The 19,453-nt window shown below is 46.3% G+C and overlaps 1 protein-coding gene across 1 annotated transcript in view; it reads right to left on the reverse strand.

Moving 5' to 3' along the window:
• The window catches only part of col9a3 (collagen, type IX, alpha 3), a 169,618-nt gene extending 150,321 nt beyond the window's left edge, over positions 1-19,297 (reverse strand). Inside the window, exons 1-2 of the mRNA XM_043710900.1 lie at positions 19,004-19,297; positions 16,392-16,457 (exon numbers count right to left, since the gene is read on the reverse strand). Coding sequence (XP_043566835.1) covers positions 16,392-16,457; positions 19,004-19,069 — 132 coding nt within the window. The 5' untranslated portion in view covers positions 19,070-19,297. The remainder of the gene's footprint in view (positions 1-16,391; positions 16,458-19,003) is intronic.
• Between the last annotated feature and the right edge of the window lie 156 nt (positions 19,298-19,453).

Here is a 19,453-nt window from a genome sequence, read left to right on the forward strand (position 1 = left end):
GCTGTCTGCCTGTTACCCCCACCCTGGCCTGGCCCTAGATATTGTCATCCCTTTCTCATGTCCAATCTGTCACAGCCTGGTTACTTCAGACAGTGTGCAGACCAACTGTACAGCCAACTGAGCTAATCAAGCCCCACAAAGACATCATATTACACACGATTAACTAACTGTTACGGAAAATATGGAAACCTTCTGGTGAGAACTATGTTGGACAACGAAACCTTGGTGACATATTTGAACCCGAGGAGAGGGAGTCTGGCTACATACTCCAGCCACACAAATTCTGGTTATTTCCATCCCTGTCAGATTGTCTAGCTCTGCCTCTAACCTTAGCTCATCTACAGCTGGAACCCTGACCCAAGTCGATGTTAGATCTAAACATTCCTGATGAAGGGCTTCTGCCCAAAATGTCAACTTTTCTACTCCTCAGATGCTGTCTGACGTGCTGTGCTTTTCCAGCATCACTCCAATCTTGATTCTGATCTCCAGCATCTGCAGTCCTCACTTTCGCCTATTCTCATGGACAGCCTACCACATTAAACTGGTCATAAATTTGATGTAATCCAAAGCTTGGTGCCTGCATTCTTACTCACTCCATATTTCTCTCTCCCTTCAGCCCTCCCTTCGCTGACCCACATTGGCTTCTGGTCAAACAAGGTCTTCATTTGAAAATTCTCACCCTGTTTCTGAATATCCCTGTGCCGCCCCACCCCCAATCTCTGGACCTTCTTGAGTTCTACAAGCCTCTGACTTATCTGCTGTCTAACAGTTTGTCAAAAAGGGTGGTGCTGGAAAAGCACAGCAGGTCAGGCAGCATTTGGGGAGCAGGAGAGTCAACATTTCAGGCATAAGCCCTCTAGCAGGCTTCTGCCCAAAATGTCAACTCTCCTGCTTCTTGGCCGCTGCCTGACCTTCTGTGCTTTTCCAGCTTTACACTTTTTGACTCTGATTTCCAACATCTGCAGTCCTCACTTTCTCCGACTCTAACAGTCTAACATCGTGGTTGCTTTAGGAGGCAGCTATTTGGAGGTTCCCATCTCATTGCTTTAGACCTGCCACACACCCCAATTACACCAGCAGATTCCAGGCAGAGCTCTGCATCAGATGATCTCTTTGACTTCCTCTGTGAGCATTGCTCAGAATACAGTCTTCCATAACATGCACAGGAACACAGATGTGTTTCTTATTTGTGTTTCTTTGAGTCAAAGCATTCCTCATTGAGATCCATTTCCCCAAAGGGCGACAGGACTCAAAATGTGAACTCTGCTCCTCTCTCCACAGATGCTGCCAAATTTGCTGAGTTTTTGTAGAAATTTCTGATTTTGTGTGTTTCTTTACTAATTGTGGAGGTGGTCACCAGTTCTAATGTCTCCCTACCAGGACTGGGGTTGTGTTTTGCTTCCGAAGGTGCCTTAGCTGGTTTTACTGTCTTAAATGTGTTATATAAATGCAAGTCATTACTGCTTATCAGTTTCTTAGCTTCTCCAAAGTCTGTTTGGTTTGTAATCGCTCCATCACATCACATCTTCTCAATTATATCAGTATCACAAATACTCAATCTGCAAACCATAGGGATCATAAACTGGTTCATCACTGGGCTAACAAACACTTTTCTGTTCAAGTGGGAATCTCTCTCACAATGAGTAACCAAGCAATGGTCTTTCACAGCTCCATAGTGTTTTTAAAAGCTGGCTACTAACTACCCAACAAAACAAGCTTAACTGGATTATGTTAAAAACATGTAGATATGTACAAAATACGGACCATCCATATTTGTGTCTATTCTCACACAAGCCTCATCCTGTTTCCCCTCATCTCGCACTATCACTATATCCTTCCAGACCTTTCTCCTTCGTGTGTTTATCAAGCTTTCACTTAAATATGTCTCTACATTCCCCTTAGCCACATCTATGTGGGAATTAGTGGTGTGTTTTTGTGCATATGTGTTTGTGAGTGTCTGTGCGTGTGAGTGTGTGTATGTGTGCACGTGTGAGTTTGTGTGTGTGCGTGTGTGTGTGTGCATGAGGGTGTATGTGTGCACATGTGAGCGTGTTTGTGCATGCATGCATGCGCGTGTGTGTGTGTATTCAAATCCCGTCGTGGGAGCTGGTGGAATTTAAATTAAATCAATTAACAAAAAACCTGAATTAGTAACTATGAAATTGTCATTAAAAATAAACATTGGTTTCACTAATGTCTAACAACTACTGAATCTGCTGTCCTTGCCTGTCTTCTATATGTGACTCCAGGTCCACAGGAAGGTGGATCTCCGGCTGTTAACTGACTTCATTAGAAAGTTCAGAAATGCCGATTATAATCATTGTCCAGGACTGAATGAAAAGGTATTATTCATTTCAACCCACCCCCTGTGCTAGTTCCACATTCTCATCAGTCTCTGGATAAAAATTCTTTATTAATGATTTCAAGTATCTCCAGCTCCTTGGTTTCAGTCACTGCCACACCTTCTCCTCATCTGGCCATTTCATACCTTGGTCATTTAAAAGACATAGAACACATCGCTCCTCAGTCTCCTGTTTTCCAGAGAAAACTGCCCAGACTGTCTCAGTCTTTGCGGATAATTCTCTCTCAGTTCGTTGTTGTTCTTGTGATCAGCAGATTACTGATGATCATCCGTGACACAGCTGTGGGATTGTGGTTAATCCCCAGCTCCCCACTGCACGGTTCTGTTCTGGTCTGCTGCAGACTGCACCGTGCCTGGAATTACCCATTAAAGTATGGCCCTTGTACTCTCAGAACAGAGAGTATTTCTTTCACACAGAGGAGGGGAAGTTGAATATGAGCTTTCCAGAATAAACAAGACTACTTCAAAAGGTCTATTTTGCAAATAGGAATTTCGCAGTGAGACTCAACTAGGAACATTATAACTTCCCTTCCATGAACTCTTCAAATAAAGCAGAATGAACTAGAAGGAAACACAGACTTGTCACATTAAAACTCAAAATCTAGGTTCTGGTTCTGTGTTGCTTGTCCATCAATAACTTACGACGAGTCACTCCATTTATTAGGTGAGCACTTACAAGGCCAACATGAAATAATCAGCTGTCAGTGGTATTCACTGTACTATTAGCGTGGCTTAGCTGTTATATTCCATCAATGATTGAAGGATGTTCTCTCCCAAGGAGCTATAATTCAAGAAAAATACCTGTAGAAATGACAGGAGGAGGCTCTTTGAACACTCTGAATAATCCCCCTTCCCAAGCCTCCTCCCTATATCCTTGGAATGAGCTGCCAGAGGAAATGGTGGAGGCTGGTACAATTGCAACATTTAAGAGGCATTTGGATAGGTATATGGAGGATAGTGGGTTAGTGTAGTTTAGGTGGGCTTGGATCGGCGCAACATCGAGGGCCCAAGGGCCTGTACTGCGCTGTATTCTTCTATGTTCTATGTTCTATTATTAGGTGAGCACTTACAAGGCCAATATGAAATAATCAGCTGTCAGTGGTATTCACTGTACTATTAGTGTGGCTTAGCTGTTATATTCCATCAATGATTGAAGGATGTTCTCTCCCAAGGAGCTATCATTCAAGAAAAATACCTGTAGAAATGACAGGAGGAGGCTCTTTGAACACTCTGAATAATCCCCCTTCCCAAGCCTCCTCCCTATTTCCTTGGCTCCTGTGTGAGGCTTCATACACAGTCAGGTTTTGTGTTTGTGCCTCTGATTTTGAACAGGGCTATACACTGGACTGTTGCCAGAGGCACGGAATCCTGCAGAGATGCCAGCTGGGTGGAATTCACACAATATTAACGTGTGAACTGGGAGCAATCCATTTTTATCATGAAACGCAGGGCAGCTTTAATCCTTTCAATGTTGGTGGGTTGAGGAGAGGTTCCTGACCACCTCAGTTCATCCCACATTACTTTCTTAATATCACAACAACGTACTAATTAGGAGTAGGCCATTCGGCCTCTCAAACCTGCTCCGCCATTCACTAAGCTCATGGTCAATCTAATAATGACCTTTCCCTTTAACTCGCAACTTGCTCATACATTGAAAAAACCGTCTACCACAGCTTTGGATATACTCAGTGATCCAGCTTCCACAGTTCACCGGTGATTAATCTGCCATTTAGTCTGGAGACTGGACACAGTTTGGTAATGTGCAGTTTGTCTGTGTCACTCTGCAAGTGTGTAAAGAATTTTCACTGAGACTCCAATGGTGGACAGACTGGGTTTGTACAGACCCTGTTTAACAAGGACCACTCAGGGTATGGTCATTCTAAACCTGCTATTTAGCAGGTGGGGCTTGTCACCTGGTCGTGACTTTGCCATGTTTCCAAATAGAGTTTCAAAGAGAAGCATTTCAAGAGAAGAGAAATATTTCACATCATCTTTGTCTTAAAACTTATTTTTCATGGTGATCCCAGATTCTAGATTCTCCTACAAGAGGAACCAACCTTTCCACAGGCCCCTTGGTATCTGCTTCAATCAAGTTGCCTCTTCTTCTTCCAAGCTCCAGCGAGTAGAAGACCCTCCTGCCCAACCTTTCCATTCTTGGCATAAGGGTTGACTCACTCAGTTGACCGAACAGCTGGTTTATACTGCAGGAACTCCCCCCTGCTCCAGTATGGGTTCAATTCCCATAGCAGCTGAGGTTACTATGAATGACTTCCCTCCTTAATCTGCTCTCCTCTTAGCTGAGAAACTAACTGTTCCTCTCTAATAACAGACCTGTTATTGGATCAAGCACAGACAGGTGGGGCTAGTTTAGTTTGGGATTATGACCAGCATGGACTGGTTGGACCGAAGGGCCTGTTTCTGGGCTGGATGACTCCATGACTCTATGTCTTGCTGCAATTGCATAGATCCTGCTTGAGACTGCACCTGCAGTATTCAGTACAGTTTTTGTCTCTTACAAAAGGAAGGATGGTTTCACCAGGCTGATCCTAGGAGATAGTGGGACTGTCCTATAGAGGAGAGATTGAGGAGACTGGGTACTGGGTCAGATTCTCTAGAGTTGAGAAAAATGAGACATGATCTTATTGAAACATACAGCATTCTTACAGAGTTTGACAGGGAAAATGCAGAAGGATGTTTATCCTGGCTACAATGGGGAAGTGTGGGGGTGTCTATAACCAGGGCATGCAGTCTCAAAATGAGGGGCAGGCCATTTAGGAATAAGGTTGGAGTCTTTTTTCAGTCAGTGGGTAATGAATCATTGTAATTCTCTACCCTAGGAGCCTGTAAAGGCTCAGATACTGAGTATGTTCAAGACTGAGATCAACCGATTCGTACAAATTAAAGACATCAAGGGATACCAAGTGTTTGAGACAACATGCCACTGAGTTAGAAGATCTGGTGTGATCTCGGTGAATGGTGCAGCAGACTTGAGGGGCTGAATGTTCTACTGTTATCCCTGTGTTCCTGTGTACTCCATGACTCAGAGAATCCAGGATCCCAAATGTTATTTGAATCATTTCCTTGTCCTGCTCCTTCACCAATTTGTGAACATATTTACCCAGTTATCCCTGCTCCAGCATCCTTTGGATTTGTAACCAAAAGAGAAAATGCTGGAAAATCTCAGCAGGTCTGGCAGCATCTGTGAGGAGGGAAAAGAGCTGATGTTTCGAGTCTAACTGACCCTTTGTCAAAGCTTTGACAAAGGGTCAGTTAGACTCGAAACGTCAGCTCTTTTCTCTCCTTACAGATGCTGCCAGACCTGCTGAGATTTTCCAGCATTTTCTCTTTTGATTTCAGATTCCAGCATCCTCAGTAATTTGCCTTTATCCTTGGATTTGTAAATTTGATTTTATATTGCCTTTCCTTATTCCTCCTGACAGAATGGATCACTTCACATTTCTCTGCATTAAGCTTCCTCAGTTCGTACCTTTGATCAAACTGTCTATATCCTTTTGAAATTTATCACTATCTCAGTTCACAACACTTTCAGATTTTGTATCAGCTACTGACTTAGCAGTTATGCACAGCACACATTGATTTAGACATGAACAAAACAGAAATTGCTGGAGAAGTTCAGAGAGTCTGGCAGCATATATGGAGAGAAACAGAGTTAACATTTTGGGTCCAGTTCTGGAGCCTTTATTAGAACATTTATGTGGATCAAGACAATGCTGACCTCCAGGGAACCCATGATATACCTTCCTTCCCTCTTATGAACAATTATTTCCTATCACTCAATCTATTTCACATCAATGTTGTTACTATATTTTTTATGACATGACTTCAGAAATTGACCGCATGATGGCTCCCCATTTCTTTTACATTGTCCTTCACCACAGGCTCCCATCCTCCTCCACACAACCCTCACCTTAGACCATAAGACTATACGATATAGGAGCAGATTTATACCATTTGGCCCCTTGAGCGTGCTCTGTTATTCAACCACGGCTGATATCATTCTCAACTCTATTCTCCTGCTTTCTCTCTGTAACCCTTAATTCCTTTACCAATCAAGAACCTATCTACAGAGGAACCTTGATTATCCAAATGACACAGGTGGGGAGTATTTTGGTCAGTTAATCAAATTCTGGATAATTGAATGCTGGATAACAGTGTAGCCAAGCATCGGGACCTTGCAATCTTGCTGGATAATCCGAAATTCAGATAATTGAATGCCAGATAATAGAGGTACCTCTGTATCTCTGTCTTAAAGAAACTCAATGACTTGGCCTCCACAGCCCTCTGAGGCAATGAGTTTCATAGATTCACTACCTGAAGAGATTCCTCCCCACCGCTCTTCTGAAGGGTCATCATTTCACTCTGAGGCTGTGCCCTCAGATCCTAGTCTCTCCTACAAGTGGAAATATCATCTCCACATCCACTCTATCTCAGCCTCTCAGTATTCTGTAAGTTTCGATCAGATCCCACCTCACCTTTCTAAATCCCATCAAGTACAGACCCAGAGTCCTCAACCGCTCCTCATATGACAAACCCTTTATCCCAGATCATGCTTATAAACCTCCTCCGGACCCCCACCAAGGCCAGCACATCCTTCCTTAGATACAGGGCCCAAAACTACTCCCAATATTCCAAATGCAGTCTGACCAGAGCTTTATACAGCCTCAACAGTTCTTCTCTGCTCTTGAAGTTAATGCCAACATTGCATTTGCCTTCCTAACCACCAACTGAATCTGCATGTTAACCTTAAGAGAATCCTGAACTATGACCCTCAAGTGTCTTTGTGCTTCAGATTTATAAAGCCTTTACCAATTATAAAATAGTCTATGCCTCTCTTCCTCCTATCAAAGTGCACAACTTCACACTTTCCTACATTGTATTCCATCTGCCTCTCCTTTGCCCACTCTCCCAGTTTGACCAAGTCCTTCTGCAGCCTCCCTGCTTCCTCAACATAACTTGTCCCTCAACCTTTCTTTATATCATCCACAAACATAGTAACAATGTCCTCAGATCCTTCATCCAGATCGTTAATATGAATATTAGGGTTGCAACACTGACCCCTGCAGAACTCCACTAGTCACTGGCTGCCATCCTGAAAAACACCGCTTTATCCCCACTCTCTACCCTCTGCCAGTCAGCCAAACCTCCATCCATGTCAGTATTTTGCTCAAACACTGTGTGCTGTTATCTTATTTATTAGCCTCCTGCACCTTGTCAAAGACCTTCTGAAAATCCAAATAAATCATATTTGTCTCATTTGTCTAATTTGCTTGCTACCTCCTTAAAGAATTCTAACAGATTTGTCAGGCAATAAGCTCTCCTTGACAAAACTATGCTGACTCAGCCTTATTTTACCATGCAATTCCAAGTACTCCGCAATCTCATCCTTAATCATTCTAATGTCTTATAAACAACTGAGGTCAGGTTAACCAACCTATAGTTCCCAGTCTTCAGTATTACTGCCTTTTTAAACAGGGGTGTTACATTAGCCATATTTTAGTCCTCTGGCACCCTCTCTGGCTCCAATGATCCCTGAAAGATCATCACCAATGCCTCTTCAATCTCCTCAGTGATCTCCTTCAGAATTCTGGGGTGCAGTCCATCTGGTCCCGGCTATTTATCCACCTGTAGGCTTGTCAGCTTTCTCTTTTGCTTTTATCTTGTCCCTGACATCCCTTGTCAGCCACGGTCACCTCATCTTCCCCTTAGGAGGTTTCTACTTCCTTGGGATGAATTTCTGCCATGCCTCCCGAATTACCCCCAGAAACTCCTGCCATTGCTGCCCCACTGCCTTCCCTACTCAGCTCCCCTTCCAATCAACTCTGGCCAGCTCCTCACTCATGTCTTTATAGTTCCCCTTACTCCATTGTAACACTGTCACATCTGATTCCAGCTTCTCTCTCTCAACCAGTAGGGTGAATCCAATCATATTATGGTCACTGCCCCCTCTGGGTTCCTTCCCCTAAACAGGTCTGCCTCAATACACATCACCAAACCCAGAATTGCCCATTCCCTCGTGGGAGAAAGTGAGGTTTGCAGACGCTGGAGATCAAAGCTGAAACTTTATTGCTGGAACAGCACAGCAGGTCAGGCAGCATCTAGGGAACAGAAGATTCGACGTTTCGGGCACATGCCTGAAGAAGGGCATGTGCCCGAAACGTCGAATCTTCTGTTCCCTAGATGCTGCCTGACCTGCTGTGCTGTTCCAGCAATAAAGTTTCATTCCCTCGTGGGCTCTACCACAAACTGCTCCAAAGAAACATCTTGTAGATATTTAGAAATTCCTTTTCCCAAGATCTACAAGCATCTGATTTTCCCAGTCCACCTGCACATTGAAGTCTACTGTACTTATAGTAATAGTGCCTTTCTTACATGCCTTTTCTATCTCCTGATTGATTTTCTTCCCCAAATCCTGAGTACTATTAGATTAGATTACTTACAATGTGGAAAGAGGCCCTTCGGCCCAACAAGTCCACACCGACCTTCCGAAGAGCAACCCACCCAGACCCATTTCCCTACACCTAACACTAGGGGCAATTTAGCAATTCACCTAACCTGCACATTTTTTGGACTGTGGGAGGAAACCGGAGCACCCGGAGGAAACCCACGCAGACACAGGGAGAATGTGCAAACTCCACACAGACAGTTGCCTGAGGCGGGAATTGAACCCAGGTCTCTGTGAGGCAGCAGTGCTAACCACTGTGCCATCGTGGAGGCCTGTACATAACTCCCATCAGGGTCTTTATCCCTTTATGGTTCCTCAACTTTACCTACACAGATTCTATGCCTTCCAACTCAATATCACTTCTTGCTAACAATATAATTCATTTCTTACTAACAAGGCCCCCACACCATCCCCACCAGCACCCCCCTACCCTGCCCATCTGCCTATCTTTTCAATAGGATGTGTATCCTTGGATATTTAGTTCCCAACCCTGGTCCCCTTGCAGCCATGTCTCTGTGATCCCTACAACATCATACCTGCCAATTCCAATCTGCGCTACAAACTCCTTTACCTTGTTTCGTATACTGTGTGTATTTAGGTAGAACGCCCTCAGTCCTGTGTTGACTGCTCCCTTCCTCATGGTTGTCCCAATACCTGCTGTGCCTGAAGTTAAATTCCTGACCCTTCCCACACTCTCTGTGCTGTTACTTGTTCTGGAAACTTTAATAACCTCTGCTGAGCCCTTCCCCCAATGTAATTTTGCCATCATTTACCAGGAATCTAATAGTACTCAGGATTTGGGGAAGAAAATCAATCAGGAGATAGAAAAGGCATGTAAGAAAGGCACTATTACTATAAGTACAATACTGCACCCCACCCCCCCAAAACTATTCAGTTTCTAGCCATGGTTATGCAATTCACCAGGACTCTGGACCCAGCATGATCCAAGTGGAGCCCGAACTCATTGGAACAGTTCCCTCCTTCCCCAGTACTGGTGCCATGGGTTACCTTGTTTGTGTCCTGTTTATTTTGTCCTTAGCAAACAGGACCCATTTTCTCTTTTTCACACCTTTTCACTTTCATACCTTTTTTATATATCTTTTTCTGTTTCACACACTATTAACAATCCTTTTATCACCTGCATGGGACCTCTATGCCATCTGCTCTCTTGCTCTCCCTCTCCCTCTGTCAAAAGCATATGTTACTGTTCTGAAGTTATAGTCATTTGTCTCAAAACATGAATATTGTTCCTTTCTCCACAGATGCTACCAGACCCCCTGAGTTTCTTTAATTCCTTCACAGGATGTGGGCATCACTGGCTAGGCCAGCATTTATTGCCCATCCCTAATTACCCAGAGGGCCTGAAGTCACAAGCTTTCAGAGCAGATGTCAAATAAACCTGGTGTCATGTGACCTCTGAACTTGTCCACCCCAGTCCAGCAACAGCAGCTCCATCATGGCCACCCAGAGGGCTGTTGAGAGTCAATTACATTGCTGTGGGTCACTGCAATCACATGTCAGTCAGACCAGGTAAGGGTGGCAATTTCCTTCCCTACAGGACATTAGTAAACTAGACAGGTTTTTATTGAATTCAACTATCACTGTCTGCTGTGGCAGGATTCAAACCCAGGTCCCTACAACATTCCCTGGCTCACTGGGTTAATAACCTGATGATAATTTCACTAGGTTATCGCCTCCCTTCCTCCAGCACTCTCTGTATTTATTTCAGACTTCTAGCATCTGCAGTATAAGGCTTCTATCTTTCTTATTCTTTGGGCTTCAACACACACACACACACCTGTCTGTTCAATCTCACTTCATCAAACATTGTTTGAAAGTCCTCATATATGACATTAACTCTACTACCCTCATCAACTCCCTCTGTCACCTCATCTGAAAAATCTATCAAACTTGTGAAATATAATTTATCTTGAACATAGCCTCTTTAATTCATCTGCATTTGTTCAAGTGACAGCCAGTTTTGTTTCAGGTTATCATTTCTGAATGTTTTCCCACACTGAGGTTAAATAGGTGAGTCTGTGTAAGCCCAAGCAACCAGTTAGTCATTCTCATACAGCCCCATGAGGCCCTTTGGCCCATCTAGTCTGTACCCACCAACTACACTTATCCCACTTTCTATTGATCTGAATGTTATGAATTTTCAAGGGCTCATCAAAATACCTTTGAAAGGTTGTGAGGCTTCCAACCTCAAGTTAGGGGCTATAAGAATGCAAAGTATTGTCTTTTACTCACAAGGGAATACCATTCAAGCTGATGGGTTTGGTAAGTTGTGAAGGGGATTTGACGTTTATTGCAGATTATACACATTCAAGTCCAACTTGGAATTTGAAGATTCCCAGGGCCAGAAGTGGGTGACTGGGATTTTAACTTGAAAATATTTGGTCTTGAGGGAGTGTTTTCAATAAATTAAAAACTCGAGATTAGATTAAGGCATTTGAGCATGATAGACACCAGATTTCATTGGAATGGATATAATTTTTGAGAAAAGCGAGGTCATGGTTTGTGCTCATTCTCATTCAATATTGATCCAATCGGATTTTCAAGATGGTGGCAGGGTAGGACGCTCCAGTTAGAGGTCATCCACCCTGCATATTCTTCTCCTTTATTTACTCTTATTGTTTTTTTTCTTCTTCTCTCCTGGTCTCCAACGATTCCCAGCCTCTGGCAACAACTCCCAGTCTCTGGCGATGATTCCTGGCCCGCAGCAACTCCCAGCCTGGTGTAGCAGCCTCCCAGGGTGTCCTCAGCTCAGCATAACAGCCTGGAGCAATCTCCCAACCTCATCATCCTTAAGGTGAAGCCTGGCACAGTCTGAAGCCAGGGCCCGGTGTGGACTGGAGGCTAGGTGCAGTGTGGTCTGGTTTGGAAGACCGTTGTTCTGAACTTCTTTTTTTGCAATGCTGGACATTCTGTTACTCTAATCTCTAAGGTCTAGTAACTAAAGATGGTACTGCACTCATTGAGTATATGTGACAATAAAGCTCATTCAATTCATTCACTCATTCATTCAATCTTCACTAGCCTCCATTTTATGACCAGTTCATGAAGAAAGAATAACTGGGTATGACTGCACTTTCGGATTGAAGAGATGAGGACTATACTCCGTGGAGTTTCAAAGAACAAAAGGTGACCTCACTGAAATTCTTGAGGGGTGTGACAGGGCAGACACCGAGACCATGTTTCCCTTGGCTGGGAAATCCAGAATGCAGGAGCTGAGTTTTGGGAAAAGACATCGCTCAGCATAATTCGAATGTCCCATCACTAAACCTGCCAGCTTTAATGGTACTCCTCTCTTGCAAACAAAAAGAAAATGGATGGCAATTTTACAGCACCTAGCTAAAGGTAGAATCACCATAATCCCAGAGAACCACAGCGCTGCTCTCTTATTAGAGAGAGGTGGCTGGAGGTCAGCTTAACCTGAGAGTCACCAAACCTCAGGCAGGTTTGAGAAGGTGAGTCCTCGGCTGGTGCAGTAATTGAACCCATGCTGTTGGTGAGTTGGCTAGCTCAGTTGGCTGGATGACTGTTTCGTGATGCTAACAGCATTGCCTGAAGTTACCATGAAGGACTCTCCTTCTCAACCTTTCCCTTCACCTGGAATGTGCTGACCCTCAGGTTAAACTATCACCAGTTATCTCCTTTAATGAAATTTGACTGCACTGAATGAGAGGCAGGATGCCTCATAACCTTCAAAATGTATGTGGATAAGCCCTTGACATTTAATGACATTCAAAGCTATGGACCATGTTCTGGAAAGTGGGGTTAGTGTCGATAAGATGGTACAGGTTCAATGGGCCTAAAAGGCCTTTTCAGTGCTCACTGACTCTCTGATTAATTGGTTGCTGGGCTTACCTCGACTCACCCACTGAACCATGGCAGTTTCTCATTTTGAGCTGAGATCAGGAAATAATTCCTCACTGGGATGATTGTGAATTTAAGGAATTCTTAAAAATTCATTTGCAGCATGTGGGTGTTGCTGGCTAGGCCAGCATTTATTGTCCATCCCTGGTTGCCCTTGAGAAGGTGGTGTTGAGCTGCCTTCTTAACCCACTGTGCTGTAGGAAGACCCACAATGCTATTACAGAGGGAACTTGCAGGAGTTTGTACCCAGTGACACTGAAGGAACGGCGATATAGATTAGATTAATTAGATTAAATTACTTACAGTATTTCTGAGTCAGGATGGTGAATGGCTTGGAGGGGAACTTGCAGGGAGTGATGCTGTTCCCATATGTCTTCTGCCCTTGCCCTTTGAGGTGGAAGTGGTCATGGGTTTGGTAGGTGCTTTCTAAGGATCTTTGATGAATTTCTACAAGTATATCTTGTGGATAGTACACACTGCTGCTTCTGAGTATCGGTGGTGGAGGGACTGGATACTTGTGGATGTGATGCCAATCAAATAGGCTGCTTTGACCTGGATGGTGTCAAGCTTCTTTATGTTGTATATGAGCTGCATCTAACCAGGTAAATGGGGATTATTCCATCATACTACTGATTTGTGCCTTGTAAATGGTCAACAGACTTTGGAGAGTCAGGAGTTGAGTTACTTGCTGCAGTATTCCTAGCCTCTGACCTGCTTATTGTGGTGAGTCCAACTGAGTTTCTAATCAAAAGTAATCCTGTGGATGTTGACAGTAGGGGATTTAGTAATGGTAATGCCATTGAATATCAATGAGTTGTAGTTAGATCGTCTTTTGGTGATGGTCATAGCGTGGCATTTGTGTGGCGTGAATGTTACTTGCCACTTATCAGCCCAAGCCTGGATATTGTCCAGATCTTGTTGCATTTGGACACAGACTGCTTCAGTAGCTGAGGAGTCACAAATGGTGCTGAATACTGTGCAATCATCAGCGAACATCCCCACTTCTGATTCCAGTTTTGCTTGGGCTCCTTGATGTCACACTTGGTCGAATGCAGCCTTGATGTCAAGGGCTGTCACTCTCCCCTCCCCTCTGGAATTCAGCTCTTTTCTCTATGTTTGAACCAAGGCTGTAATGAGGTCAGGAGCTGAATGGCTCTGGCGGACCCCAAACTGGGCATCTTTGAGCAGGTTATTGCTGAGCAGGTGCTGCTTGATAGCACTGTTGATGACACCTTCCATCACTTTACTGATAATTGAGAGTAGATTGATGGGGCAGTAATTGGCCATGTTGGATTTGTCCTGCTTTTTGGGCAATTTTCTACATTGTCAGAGAGATGTCAACGTTGTACCTGTACTGGAAGAGCTTGACTAGGGGAGCAGCAAGTTCTGGAGGACAAGTCTTCATTACTATTGCTGGAATATTGTCAGCGTCCATAGCCTTTGCAGTATCTAGTATTGGAGAAAATGAGGACTGCAGATGCTGGAGATCAGAGTTGAAGAGTGTGATGCTGGAAAAGCACAGCAGGTCAGGCAGTATCCAAACAGCAGGAGAATCGATGTTTCGAGCATAAGCTCTTCATGCTTCTGCCTGAAACGTAGATTCTCCAGCTCCCGACCGGCTGTGCTTTTCCAGCATCACACTCTTCGACTGTATCCTGTGTCTCCAACTATTTCTTGATACCATGTGGAGTGAAGTGAATTGTCTAAAGACTAGTATCTGTAATATTGGGGACCACTGGAGGAGGCCGGGATGGATCATCCCACTTAACACTTCCGGCTGAATATTGCTGTGAATGCTTTGGGCTTATCTTTTGCACTGATGTGTTGGGCTCTTCCATCATTGAGGATGGGGATATTTGTGGAGCCTCCTCCTCCAATGAGTTGTTTAATTGTCCAATCCCCATTTAATTGACCAACTCGATGTCGCAGGACTGCAGAGCTTAGATCTGATCCATTGGTTCTGGGATTGCTTAAGGCTGACTATCACTAGCTGCTTGATATGCAAGTAGTCCTGTTTGGTAGCTTCACCAGGTTGACACCTCACTTTCAGGTATACCTGGTGCTGCTCCTGACAACCCTCCTGCACTCTCCATTGAACCAGGGTCGATCTCCTGGCTTGGTGGCAATGGTTGAGTGGGGAATATGCCAGGCCATGAGGTTACAGATTGTGCTGGAGCACAGTTCTGCTGCTGTTGATGGGCCACAGCACCTCATCGATGCCCAGTCTTGAGTTGCTAGATCTGTTCGAAGTAATAGTCTTAGAGTCATACAGCAGGAATCAGACCCTTCAGCCCAACTCATCCATGCTGACCATATTTCCTAAACTGAACTAGTTTCACATGCCAGTATTTGGCCTATATCCCTCTAAACTTTTCTTATCCTTGTCCCTGTCCAAATTTCTTTGAAATGTTCATTTTATTAATCTCTGTAACTCCTCCAGGGGAAAAGAAGTCCCAGCCTCCCCATATAATTCCAACTTTCCAGTCTCAGTAACATCCTTGGAAATCTTTTATGCGCCTCTTCCAGTTTGATAACATCCTTCCTATAGCAGGGTAACCAGAATTGCTTGCAGTACTCCAAATGTGGCCTTAGCAATGTTTTGCACAGCTGTAACATGAGGTCTTACCTCCTGTTCTCAGTGCTCTGACCTATGAAGGCAAGCATGCCCAATGCTTTCTTCACTCTGCCTACCTGTGATGCCACTTTCCAGGGATTATGTACTTGCACTGCTCAGTGTCTATGACAACACTCCAGAGGGCTCTACAATTAACCGTGCAAGTCCTGTCCTGGTTTGTCATACAAAAATGTCTGTCCTGTTTAGCACGGTGATAGTGCCACACAGAACAGTGAAAGGTATTCTCAGTGTGAAAGTGCGACTTTATCTCCACAAGGACTGTGTGGTAGTCACTCTTACCGATACTGTCATGGACAGATACATCTGCAGTTGTCAGATTGGTAAGGATGAGGTCAAATATGTTCCTCTTGTTGGTTCCCTCCCCACCTGCCACAGACCCAGCCCAGCAACGATGTCCTTTAGGACCTGACCAGCTCGATCAGCAGGGCTGCTGCTGAGCCACTCTTGGTGGTGGACATTGAAATCCTCCATCCCATGGTGGTGTGATTGCTCAGTTATTTGAAGACATTAAGACTGAGTTGGGTCTACCTTTGGGTGATAGCCGCAGTCCTGTTGAATGTGGAAGGTTCTGTCTAATCCCCCGCTGCCCTTTTACTTACATTCTGAGAGTGATTCCACCCCCTTACTGCAATCAAACTGCTTCCCTCTTTTGGGGCATTTTGCAGTGTTAATTTGAGTTACCCCCTCAAGACCAGGAGGACGGGGTAAATGGGGGTTGCCCTGGTGGTAAGCGACTCCTGTAGGTGGACAACTGTCATTACATCTCTCCCCTTCCCTCCCCCCAACCACCTTCCAAACCAGGCACATCTATCAGTTCATACGGAACTCTAACTTTGCAACCTCTCAAAACAACTTCATCGATCCTCTCCCGGGGCACAACACTCCGGACCGTGAAACGTATTACTTTTTTCTTCTCTCTGTAGTTTGTCACAGGTCTGTTCTATTTGATAGTTTTTAAAAAACAAATAATTTTTAAAAATCGGCAGCGGGTGAAGGGGGACTCGGTTCCCTCAGTCCCATCCCTCTCTCTCACTCTCCCAATTACTCACATCAATCCCGTCCTTGCCCGGGGGTCCCGCGGGCCCACTCGGTCCGAAAGGTTCTACAATCAGCTCCTGGGCAATGAGAAGGTGAAAGGAAAATCAACAGGAACCAAGGTACGGGGAAGGACCCTTCCCACACCCTGGAAGCAGCCTCCACTTACAATGCACAGCAAGATTCCACACTGCCCTGGGGGACGGGCTCAGTGATGGGGGGGGCGGGCGGAGTGGGCAAAGTCTTTCTGTCCAGCCGGAGACCCCCACTCCTCCCCCCGTATGTGCCCCGCGGTTGGAATCGGGAGGGGAGGATCGCGATGTTCCCAGAGCTGAGTATCGAGACCTCCTGAAACTGGGTATCGGAAACTCACCGGGATTGGTATCGGGGATTCAAGGCAGGATATCGGGGATCACCCGGGCAGGGTATCGGAGAGGTATCGATCTGAATATCGCAGGGTATCGGAGAGGTATCGATCTGAATATCGTAGGTTATCGGAGAGGCATCGATCTGAGTATCGCAGGGATCCCGGGCAGGATATCGAGTTGGATATCGCAGACTGACTATCGGGACATTTCGGGCTCAGTGTCGGCTGCTCTCGGGTATCGAGGTGATATCGAGGGGCTGCCGGGCTTGGTGTTGGAGGGTTCCGGCGGGATATCGGGCTGGGTATCACGGGACTTGAGGACTGGATATCGGGGAGGTATCGGACTCGGTATCTGCGACTCGTGGGTCCGGTATCGGAGTTGGGGGGGGGGGGGGGGGGGTCAGCTCGGGGCTTTGGGGGGAGGGGGTGTCAATGGAGGAAAATGAGCGATTCCGATTTTAATGGAAAGAATTGATCGCCAAAAAAACACCATGAGCAATACCATAAGCCAATAGGTTTCCCACCCGCTGTGGGGGTGGGGGAAGGGGGTATTCCCTCAGTGTTTCTGACCCCCTCCAAACTCACCGTGTCCCTCCCACAAGAAACCGCGGCGGATCCCGGGGATTTCCTGCGACATGCCACCCCTCTCCCCCCAGAGCCCCGCTCCTCGCCTGTCACCCACAGGTTCGGGTAAAGACCCTGTCCCCATCCCCATGTCCCCTTCCCCATCCCTGTCCCCTTCCCCATGTCTGTCTCCAAGCAGACGCCACCAGTGCCTCTGATCTCACTGGCACAACCCACGTAGCTTGATGCACGGCCATCCACATGCCCACCCAGGGCAAGCTCTTTGACTAAGGGAGGCATTGCGACAATGCCCTGCCAAGGCCACTCCCCACCCCAGCCTGAATTGGGCACTTCCTGGTGGCTGGTGCACGGGCCAGGAGCTGGAGATCATACTGTACAGAGGAGGCTCTTTGGCCCATCAACGCTGTACTCTCCCAGTCCCACTTACCCACACTAGGCCCAAAGCTTGGAATATTGTTGCACTTCAGTGCCTCATCCAGGGACTTTTAAAAGGTTGCGAGGTGTCCTACCAGTCGGTGCTCCGGGACACGGGTTCAAGTCAAACTGGGGCAGCTGACGGAAGTTAAACTCTATTCCCAAAAACTGGCATCGTATAAAGCTAAGCCAAGTAATCGAGACAACTACCGGCTGTCGTTAAAGGGCCATCCGACAACCACTGCCATCCTTCAGCAAAGTGAACAATTCCAGACCCCTCCAGCGACGTGGTCGAATATTCACGGCCCTCAAAGGGCCTGAGCGAGAGGAGCAATTAAGGACGAGTAACAGCAATTCCCTCTTCCCGGGAAGGAATGAGAGCTGCCTCTTTTAAAGACTTTTGGAGAAACACGAAGTAAAAATCAAACAAACGCCTCGCAGCCCTGAGTGGGGAGACACACATATACACACAGACACAGAGAGACACACACACACACACACAGGCAGAGACACAGGGAGAGAGACACACACTGTCACAGAGAGAGAAAGAGGGACAGTCACATAGAGACAGTCACAGAGACACAGTCACACAGAGAAACACAGTCACATACACATACAGTCACAGAGAGGAGAGACAGAGACAGAGAGACACACAGGCACAGAGGGACACAGTCACAGAGAAACACAGACGTACAGTCACAGAGAGATACAGTCACAGAGAGACATACACAGGCACATACACAATCACAGAGAGACAGAGAGAGAGAGACAGGCACAGAGACACACACATAGAGAGAGACACACAGACAAGACAAAAAGAGAGAGACACACACACACACGCCCAGTCTGCCCTGGAAAACCATCCCGAGTCCTCACCCATCGCAGGGACTGGGGAAACAGCGCAGTGAAACTAATACCGTCCCAACAAGACAGCAAACCCCTCCGGGACCCTGAGCGGGGTGAAAGTGGGGGAAAATCAACATCAACCCATCTCCTCTCCCACACTCCCCCCTCCCCACCCCAGCACCCGGGCGGATCTGCCCCTTAAAGCCCAGAAGTAAACCTACTCAGAGTCCACCTGCAGATCCAGGTGGATACAGATCCAGATGGATTCAGGTACAGGTGGGCTGTTTAAGGTGAAGGATCTCCTCTGGGGTCAGGCGGTCCCTGAGTGGATTTGCCCCTCCACTGCCCCTCCCTGTTGTCCCCTTTCCCAGCAGAGGCTCCCTAATGTAACCGGTTGAGTCAGTCGGACCTTACCTGGGCTCCGGCCTTTAGCAGGAGCTGGGAGATTACCAGCAGCCCCAGGGCCCTGATCATGGCCATAGCTCCCTCCTCGCCCTTGCTCTCAGCTCCTGGTAGTAATCTGGATCCAGATAAACCAGTAACTCCCGAGGCAGCGAGCAGCCGGTCTCTGCCCCATCCCCTCTGATTGACAGCTCCTGGGGAGGAGGGGGTGGTGGGTGGGGAGGGGGGAGGTCCGGCTGCTAACGCCGGGACAAGCCAAACTGTGAGCCGCTGGAGAGAACCAGCGAATCGGGCAGCACAGAGAGGAAGTCTATCAGTGCAGCCACTGCCCCAGACCGGGTATGCTACAAACCTGCTGAGGTGTTCATAAGGAAGAGTTGAACGGAGCAGGAGACAGGAAGAGGGATGGGATCTGGGAACAGGATGAGGTGAGGGAAGAGGGGGGGTGAAGTGGAGGGGGGA

This window comes from Chiloscyllium plagiosum, chromosome 20 (genome assembly GCF_004010195.1).
Source record: "Chiloscyllium plagiosum isolate BGI_BamShark_2017 chromosome 20, ASM401019v2, whole genome shotgun sequence".
NCBI lineage: Eukaryota > Metazoa > Chordata > Chondrichthyes > Orectolobiformes > Hemiscylliidae > Chiloscyllium > Chiloscyllium plagiosum.